Source organism: Sciurus vulgaris (assembly GCF_902686455.1).
Source record: "Sciurus vulgaris genome assembly, chromosome: 7".
Taxonomy (NCBI): domain Eukaryota; kingdom Metazoa; phylum Chordata; class Mammalia; order Rodentia; family Sciuridae; genus Sciurus; species Sciurus vulgaris.
The window spans coordinates 88,712,026-88,721,976 of NC_136467.1; the positions used below are offsets into that span (position 1 = coordinate 88,712,026).

At 39.3% G+C, this 9,951-nt stretch overlaps 1 protein-coding gene across 4 annotated transcripts in view; it reads right to left on the reverse strand.

The window, feature by feature from the left end:
• Window positions 1–7,848, reverse strand: part of MTO1 (mitochondrial tRNA translation optimization 1) — a 28,800-nt gene extending 20,952 nt beyond the window's left edge. The window contains exons 1-3 of one of the 4 annotated variants that reach the window (XR_013764937.1): window positions 7,131–7,848; window positions 1,758–1,957; window positions 1,560–1,677 (exon numbers count right to left, since the gene is read on the reverse strand). Coding sequence is in view for 3 of the 4 variants with exons in the window: in XM_079146523.1 (XP_079002649.1) it covers window positions 1,560–1,677; window positions 1,758–1,957; window positions 7,131–7,356 (544 nt within the window). In the remaining variant the exon portion in view is untranslated. The remainder of the gene's footprint in view (window positions 1–1,559; window positions 1,678–1,757; window positions 1,958–7,130) is intronic. The other 3 variants (XM_079146524.1, XM_079146523.1, XM_079146525.1) reach the window with 3 other exon arrangements.
• Between the last annotated feature and the right edge of the window lie 2,103 nt (window positions 7,849–9,951).

The following is a 9,951-nucleotide window of genomic DNA, read 5'->3' on the forward strand; positions in this document are numbered from 1 at the left end:
ACACATGCAAAAAAATTTAAATCAATATAGCACTGAGTTTCTCAACAGCAAAACTGGAAACCAGAAGACAATGGAGCCAGACTGTCAAAACTCTGAAGAGAGGGCTGGGTTACAAGCGCTCAGTGGTAGAGAGTGCGTGCCTAGCACATGTGAGGCACTGGGTTCGATTCTCAGCACCAAAAAAAAAAAAAAAAAAAAACCCAAATAAAATAAACTTATAAAAAAAAAATTCCAACTCTGAAAAGGTTTAACTCAGAATTCTATACGAGCCCCAAATTAAGAGTCGTACCTGAGGGAAGAATAACATATTTTCAGAATCTGCAAAAACAAGAAGTTTACCTCCCATGCATCTTTTCTTAGGAAGTTACTGGAAGATGTGCTCCAGTAAAAATAAGGTAGTAAGGAAGAAATAGGAGCTCCAGGAAACAAGGGATATAACAGCAAAGCAGTGAAAGCAAGTCTCAAAATATATCCATGCAGGCCTCAGAAACAATAGTCCTGATTATAGAAAAGACGGTTCAGGGGCTGAAGAAACTGATTTCTCTGGGAGGAAGCATCAAAGAAGCAAATTAGAATGGACAGATTACTTGATATTTGAGTATTAACAAAATGATATTTGGACATGATAGTTCATGTTTATAATCCCAGATACTTGAGGGGATGAAATAATAAGATCACTTGAGCCCAGGAATCTGAGGCTGGCCACACAGTTTCCAAGACCCTGTCTTGGAAAACAACCAAGAAAAGAAAAAGGAAAAAAAAAAAGAGGAGGAAAAAGAAAACATAAAGTGATTATTAACCCACAGCAAACAATATTATGCAGTGAACAATATTTAAATAATCATAATATAAATACCATATATATCAAAAATTATGGCATAATTGTAGCTGTGAGGAGTGTAGCTTACTGGTAGAATTCATGTTTAGTGTAGACAAGGCCCTGGTTAAATCTCCAGCACCAAAAAATAAATAAATAAAGAGAAGAGAAAAAAAGGGTCAGTATATGGCTCAGTGGTAAAGTGCCCCTCGGTTCAATTCCAGGTACCAAAAAAAAAAAAAAAAAGGAGAGAAAAAAAATTGAAAGAAAAGAAATATGGAGGTATGTACCAGAAGTGACAAAATAAAAAAGTTGATAAAGCTTTTTCTAGGGAGGGAAGTAGTGGTTTTCCCATACAAATGTCTAAATTTTATTTAATGAAAAAAATATTTTATGCATTATCTTGATTAGAAATATTCACATGTAACTTTTAAAATAAAAAAATTCAATTGATAAAACATAAATTTAAAAAATCTAGAACCAGAAAAAAAAATAGAAATTACAATAGAAAGACCAGGAGAAAAAGACACAAATAAGCAGGCTATGAGGTTCTATGCACTTGAACTTGACTGAGCTTCAAGATGGTCAAAATTAAAAAAGAGAAATATGATCATTTATGTAGTTTTTAAAATTCAGGCAGAGAAAACACAACAATGAAACATTTCCACACTTTGCTCCATAATAAATGTCTCACATGGAGTTTGATACACTGTTATTACCATCTAACTAGTACAGTACATACCCAAAACAACACCACTGACACGGCATTTCCCAGTGTGTTCAGGTTCTGGCTCTGCAAGAATAAGATCTTCTACAGCTCCCTCACGAACAGTAAGCAGTGGTGTGTTCAGGATTTCTTTCTGTCAAAAGAGAATGCCAATTGAAACACAGAGGTTAAATAATGACCGTACTCTTTCCTATTTTCATGAACTATTCTTACCTGCATGTTTTGTTTATAGAGTTTCCTATCAATTTGAGCTCTCAGTCCCCACACAGCTGGTCCCTTCCGTCTGTTTAACACTTTGTAATGCACACCAGACTGGTCACAGATTCTAGAACACAGGCCATCCAAGGCATCTACTTCCCTCATTAAATGCCCCTTTCCAATGCCACCAAAGGAAGGATTACAGGACATCTGACCTAAAGAGAACAGACAAAAACAAAATACACATCGGCACCTTACATACAATGAGCGTTTAATAAGGACATGTTCATAAAGGTGACTAGAATCACCTTATATGAAAAAAACAAAATCTGAAACATACTATAAAGAAAATCCTGAGGTCCCAATGGAATGCAACAGTTGTCTAGGGCATCCCAAAAAACAACTCCCTAAACTTTCTTTTGAATAGTTTCCTTGATACACATAGTTATTGTTTCATTAGGCTGCCTTTTCCTTTAAACATGGAATCTCATGAAACCTTCCAAAATCAAGCACACTTTTAAGAAATTCCATGGCCCTGGCTCATTGTTATAATCGATCATATCTCATAAATGCCATCTGCTATTTTCCTTTTGCTCTTATTTCTTAGAAATAATTAAATCATAAGTAGAGACCATATCTTATACCTTCCCTTTAAATCTACTGTGATTACCTCAAAGATTTTTATAGGAGGTTCTGCCTTCATGGCTCAAGCAATATTCATAGTTCATATACAGAGTTCGGAGATGGGAAAGTTACCCAACATCTGCACATTAATTACAGTCACCACTGAGCCTTTAAAAAATTTTAATGTTCTCCATGGGGAGGCTGAGCATTCTGAGTGTGATTGTGAGGAATGTGTTAAAGAGATCCGGCTCAATTTCTAGATCTACCACTTATACTGTGCCACAAAAGTTGAACATGAAGTCAGCACTCATTCGTAATCATCTGGAGTTCATACACAAGATAAGTCTTGGGGCTGAGGGTGTGGCTTAGTGGTAGAGTGCTCAGGGTGAAGGCCCTGTGTTAGATCCCCAGTACAGCAAGAAAAAAAGTCTACTGGTCATCTCTGCTTTTTCCCCTCATATAGGAGACTTAAACCCAGGGGTGCTTTACCATTGAGCTATATCCCCTGTCTTTTTTTTTTATTTTTAGTACCAGGGATCGAACTCAGAGGCACTTACTACTCAGTCACATCCCCAGTCTGTTCTATTTTTGAGACACAGTCTTGCTAAGTTGCCTAGGTCCTCACTAAATTACTGAGGCTGGCCTCAAACTTGTAATCCTCCTACCTTCTGAGCCACTGGGATTACAGGTATGTACCACTATGCCCAGCTTTTAAAATTTTTATTTTGAGGCAGGGTCCTGCTAAATTGCCAAGGCTGGCCTCAAATTGCAATTTGAGATTACTGCCTCAATCTCTCAAGTCACTGGGATTACAGGTGTTTGCCACCACACCCAGAGGTCATCTGTACTATTAAATACAGCCTGCTAATATCTTAAGTGTGGTATCAGTTTTGGAGGTGGGCAGTGGTGGTAGGAATGTGTAAGTCAATTTATCTCACTCTTCTAAAGAATTTAAGTCAGCAATGTAAAAAGCTTATGGCAAAATAATAGCTAATATTTAATACAGACCAGGCATTATTCTAGGTGATTTATCTGTATTTTCTGGTAAACTTACAACTCTTATCAGTTTGGTACTATTGTTATTTCTATCTTATGGAGAAAGAATATGACGTTTAGACAAGTTGTCCTTTGACTAATGCCACATGGCTGGTACACAGGGAGGACTAAATTCAGAATGTTTATCTTTTTAATAGGGAACACCTGTCATGATACTTTTTTTTTTTTTTTTAAGTTGTCAATGGACCTGTATTTACTTATTAATTTTCATGTGGCGCTGAGGATGGAACCCAGTGCCTCACGCTTGCTAGGCAAGAGCTCTACCACGGAGCTACAACCCCAGCCCCCAAGAAACTTATAGGTGAAAGGAAGAATAAAAAGACTCGGAAAGTCCTTCTTTCATTGTGTGAAAGGCAAAAAAACCAGTTTGTCAGAAAGCATTATTTTACAGGTTGGTATGCTGTAAAAAACTTTCTGCCTCTGACTTCAAAAGGAGATATTAGTAGATGCTATGATCTAATCATTCCTGCCTTCTGCAATTCTATGGTCAAAGCTATCCTTCCAAGTCAAAGCTATATTTTGGTTGAGCGCAAGTAGGAATACTAGATTCTCTACTATATCAAATTACCTTAAAAATCAGAATTTGAGGGCTGGGGTTGTAGCTCAGTGGTACAGTGCTTGCCTGGCATGTGTGAGGCACTGGGTTTGATCCTTAGCACCACATATAAATAAATAAAGGTATTGTGTCTACCTACAACTAAATATATTTTTTAAAAAATCAGAATTTGATTTCAAGATAGAATTGTTATTTGCTAAGTTCACCTAAGTTATTAAAATATCTCTGAAATGTATTAATCTGAACAGAAAACAAATCATGCTGTATTGGTATGATAGAGTATGGATTTTGTAATACTAGTTATATAGTCAAAAGACTTACATCTGTACATTAATTTCATGTTTACTTCAACACTAGTCACAACTGCCAAGAAATGGAATCAAACTAAGTGGTACAGAAAATCCATGCATTTGTGTGTGTCTGTATGTGCACACATACACACAAGCAAAGAACAAAATTATGTCATTTGTAGCAACGTGGCTGGAACTGAAGGACATTATGCTAGGTAAAGTAAGTCAGATACTAGATTCTCACTCATTTGTGGAAACTAAAAAGTTGATTTTAACTAATTAGAGAATACAATAATTGTTACCATAGCCTGGAAAGTATATAGGAGAAAGAAGGATGAAAAAAGAATGCTTAATGGATAGAAGGGTGCAGTTGGATGGGGGAAGAACTTTTAATGTTCTACAGCACAGCAGGATAACAATGGTTGACCAAGAGTTACCTGAATATCTCAAAATAACTAAAAGGAAGTATTCTGAATTTTCTCAAAGCAAAGAATAATGTCTGAGGTGATAGATATGCCAATTACTTGATCTGATCATTACACACTGCATGCATGTATTGAAGTATTATAGTGTAGCACACAAATACTTACAACTACTATGTACTATGTATAAAGTATATATATATATATATATATTTTTTTTTTTTTCTGTCTACAATACCTTTGTTTTATTTTTATGTGGTGCTGAGGATCAAACCCAGGGCCTCACGCATGCTAGGCAGGCACTCTACCACTGAGCCACAACCCCAGCCCCAGTCTGTCTACAAATTGAGTGACTTAGTACTGTTTTTCTTTTTTCTTCTAATTTATTTTTTATTGTAAACAAATGGGATACATGTTGTTTCTGTTTGTACATGAAGTAACAGCATACCATTTGCATAATCAGACATTTACATAGGGTAATAATGTTTGATTCATTCTGTTATTTTTTCCTTCCCCCCACCCCTCCCACCCCTCTTTTCCCTCTATACAGTCCCTCCTTCCTCCATTCTTGCCCCCCTCGCACCTCCCATTACGTGTCATCATCCGCTTATCAGAGAGATCATTCGTCCTTTGGTTTTCTGAGATTGGCTTATCTCACTTAGCATGATATTCTCTAATTTCATCCATTTGCCTGCAAATGCCATAATTTTATTATTCTTTATAGCTGAGTAATATTCTTACAACTACTATGTACTATGTATAAAGTATATTTTTTAAAAATAAGAGAAGTAGGAATGTAGTTCAGTGGCACAGCGTTTGCCCAACATGAACGAGGCCCTGGGTTTGATCCCAGTACTAAAAAAGGAAAAATAATAATAGAAGAGTTTTATTTAGCTGAACATGAAAGTTTATCAGCAGCCAGTAGTTGTATTCTTTTTTTTGAAGTACTGGGGATCAAACCCAGAGCCTCGCACATGCCAGGCAAGCACTCTAGCACTGAGCCCCAGTCCCAGCCCCAGAATATGGGTTTTGATGAGGAATCCCTTTATCCCTGAAAGAACATTATTTATACTATGCAATAATCAACTTAGTTCAATAAGTTTAGTTCATTAGATTTTTTTTTTTTTAAAGCAAAGGTGTTACCAGGTCATTATTTTTTTAAAAAAAATGCAAACAACACTAAAATGTATAATAAAGTATAATCTTCCTGGAAGCCATATAGTCCCTTCTCCCCCCAAAAGAATCCCTGTGAAAGGTGCATATTTCTCCACAGTTAGGAGAAATAATTTCTAAAAAGTATTTAAGTATATACAAATATGTGATTCATTCCATAATTTTATTTACTATTATTATTTGCAGTACTGGACGTTGAAGCCAGACCTCTCACATGTTAGGTAAGCGCTCTCTCACTGAGCCAAATCCTCAACGCTTTTTTATTTTCTATTTTGAGACTGGGCCTCACTAAATTGCCCAAGCTGACTTCAAACTTGAGAGTCTTCCACCTCAGTCTCCTGAATTGCTGGGATTAAATTCACAATTCTTACCAAACACAGTAAATATTCCAATTACTGCTCATGCCTAAGCAAAAGGCAGGAAGAAAAGCATAGATTTATAGGACGATGTTTCAGCAATCATCTACCATGATGCTAGAGTAGAAGTCTTGCTTTAAAAGATTTCCTGACCATCCACTACCCGTTACATGGGGATACGGAGTACCATCGGGTCCTAAGCACAAAACTGACAAATACACATCCATTAGAAATACGTGATGCAGTAAATAGCATTGTTCTCCAAAAGGGTTTCATAAAATTTCAATGAAAGCACAACTGTTCTTTAATAAATGATGTAGAATAATGTTAATCCACCTTTGATCTAAAGTGCCAAGGCAGTAGAGGGTAAACTCTACAATGAACTAAGAAGCAGTCGTCAATATTTCTTGTTTCTCGCTTCCCGGAGGCACCATGCCCTCCCTCTCTCCATCTTCGCCGCAAGTGAATACTTCTGACAACAGCAACGCTCCGCGGGTCCACAGGATAGATTAATGCAGATTTCTAGGCCAGGTCAGCGTGATCCCTATGACATAACACTTTTATAAAAGCTAAAACCGCCGTGTAATGCCAGCGGCTCCGTAGGCTGAGGCAGTAGGCTCGCCAAATTCAAGGTCAGTTTTCTGCAATTTAGCAAGACCCTAAATCACTCAGTGAGAACCTATCTCAAAATAAAAAATAAAAACGGTTCAGCGGTGAAGCGCTTCTGGGTTTTATCCCTGTACCAAACAAACAAAAATTACCCCCAAAACAAACAAAAACCTAAAACAACAGGAGTCGGAATTCTCTGTAGCTTTGGGGGAGGGGAGAGCACGCCCACAGAGGGTTCTGGGGTTGGGGGGAGAAAAGGGGTATTGATTACTGCGTCCTATGCCAGACGTCACACCACTCACGCGCCTCACCGATAGTGTCCACGCGGTGCGTGAGAAGCAGGGTCCGGGAGCCGCACCGAGCAGCGGCAGCGGCTGCCTCGGTCCCGGCATGTCCTCCACCTACAACTACCACATCGAAGTGCGGAGAACACGGCGCTGCGCTGTCCCGGCTTAACCCGAAGAACGGAAGGTGTTGTTTGGTGAGCGAAGTTGCGACCCTGTGGCCACAGCGTCGGAAGGAGAACATGCTGGGAGAAGACCACAGGAAACCTGACTTCGAGCCAAACACGAGCGCGACGCGAAGAACACTAGGCGGAAGGAAATCTGCAGGGCGCAGCCATCTTTCCCATGAGGTCACGGACGTAACGCTCCACGTCCAGCGTCGCCACTGATTGGCTGCTTGGCGCGACTGTACTTTTGGCGACACTGCATGAGGACGTCCGTGGCCCCGCGGGTGCGTGCGTTCTTTTCCAGTCAGCTCAGGCTTTCTGATTGCCTATGGCTCTGAGTGTGGGCGTTCCCACGGAAGTTCTTCTTTTGGCTTTTCCCGGAGTTACAGTCATTATTGCCAGATGCCAACCTACGGACAATAAATTTGTTCGTTTTGATTTACCATGTTTCTTTGCAGGTTATCATCTTAACTTCGGTTTGACTATAAAAACTGGAGTCTGAAAATACGAATAAATTCGAAAGGAGTTAAAATATATTTGTGGACAAAAGATTCATATTGCCAGTTAGTGGAATTAAATGGTTGGGGACTAAATGTCCTGCTTATGAAATGTAATATTCTTAAAACCTTCCTCGGATGGGAAATTTGGGTAGTGAAGCAATCCACGTTGCAGTTTTACTGCTCTGATTATTAAAATTATCAAATATAAAGCTGGGCACAGTGGCGCACGCCTGTGTCCCACAGGCTCCGGAGGCTGAGGCAGGAGGATCCTAAATTCATCCTTAGCAACTTAGTGAGACTGTCTCAAAACAAACAAACAACAACAGAAATCGTGCTTATAGCTCAGTGGTTTAAGTGTTCCTGGGTCCATTTCCCCGTACCAGATAAAAAGCAAAAAAATTCTCAAATATATAATTGTATTATTTTATTGAAAATAAACATTCTGCGTGCAATTTAAACCTTACAGAAATACAAAATTTGTGGAGTTAAATGTCACTTTATTTTGAGGGTGGTATTTGGAATTGAACCCAGAGACACTTTAGCACTGAGCCACATCCCCAGCCCTTTTTTATTTTTTATTTTGAGACGGTGTCTCGCTGAGTTGTCAAGACTGGACTGGAACTTGAGATCCTTCTGTCTCAACCTCCTGAGTTGCTGGGATTACAGGCATGGGTCACTGGCACCCTCCTTAAAACTTGGAGAGCTAAAGAACTCATAACTTGCCTGGCCCCTGAACTCCCAGAGACTCCTGAGGAAGGAGGATCCCATACTGGAGGCTAGCCTGGGCAATTTAGGACGCCCCTGTTTCAGAAATGAAAAGGGCTGGGGGTGTAACTCAGTGGTAGAGTGTCCCTGGGTTCAATTCCCAGTAACACTCCCCTCTCCACAGAATAAGATGTAAAAATCAAATAAATAGAGTACCCAAAACAAATTTCGTGCATTTTCGTACTAGATAAAATCTAAGCTCCACATCAATATTCAACTAAAAAGTAGAAATTACTATGACTTGGACACTGGTTGCTGTGGCAAGACTGAGCAAGGAAAGAATTCCTTTTTTTTTCTTTTCCCCTGGAGTTTTCCTCTTTTGACAGGCCAGCAGTAAAATTATTTAACCTGGTCTGGTGGATTGTTGCTTGTGCATTCTGGGTTAAGCAAATAAGAATGGATTGTAGAGGATTTTAGAGACTGTTGGAAGAGAGCATTAAACTGGCAGTGAAGTTATTTACAGGATTCCATGTGAAGCAGCCCTCCCCCATGGGTTCCACCATTTGGTTTGGGAGTTTGGGCAACATGGAAAGGTGAGCCTTGGTCCAGCCTGGGTCAGGGCATTCAAGGTGTTCATCCCTTTCTGGGAAAGGAGTGCACTGGATTGGGCACCCTGGTACTGCCACCTTCTAGCAGATGACTAAAACCTGCTCTAGTTTCCTTTTTCATCTCTAGAGGATGCATGAATGCTTCCCTCTTTTTTTTTTTTTTTTTTTTTTTTTTTTGAGAGAGGGTCTTGCTAAGTTGCTAATGCTGGCCTGGAACTTGCTATCCTCCTTCCTCAGCCTCCCCAGTCACTGGGGTTACTGACTGGCTTGCACAGTGCCTGATACTGCCTTCTTGTTAGTCTTTGTGGGGATCATTTTAGGCAACAGGTCACTCAAAGGGGCTTGATCCACAGGGCTCCCATTGTGGGACTTGGAGAGAGCAGAGGGAAGCAGAAAAAAGAAGAGGAAGGAAGGAAAAGAAAATAAAAAGCAATCGAGGCATTTTTGTCCATTGTCAGATTAAAGGATAAATACAAGGAGATACTGTATGTCATGTACATACAGTGAAATAGTATTCAGCCTTAAAAAGGAATCATATTCTCACATTTCCTACAATATGGATTAACTTTGTCTAAGTGAAATACTGTATGATTTCACTGACTTAAGGTACTTAGGGCAGTAAAACCTCAGAAAGTGGCGAGTGCCCAGAATTGGGGGTAGGGGGAATTGCTTAATATTACAGAATTTCAGTTTTGCAAGACAGTTGGATTCAGATGGGTTCCAAATGGAGATGGATTCATAGAGATGGTTTACAACAATGTAAATGTACTTGCCACTGAGTTGTACACTTAAAAATAGTTAAGATGATTTTTACACAGTAATCAAGACTTTCTAAACCCAGGGGGTTCCTGTCTAAAAT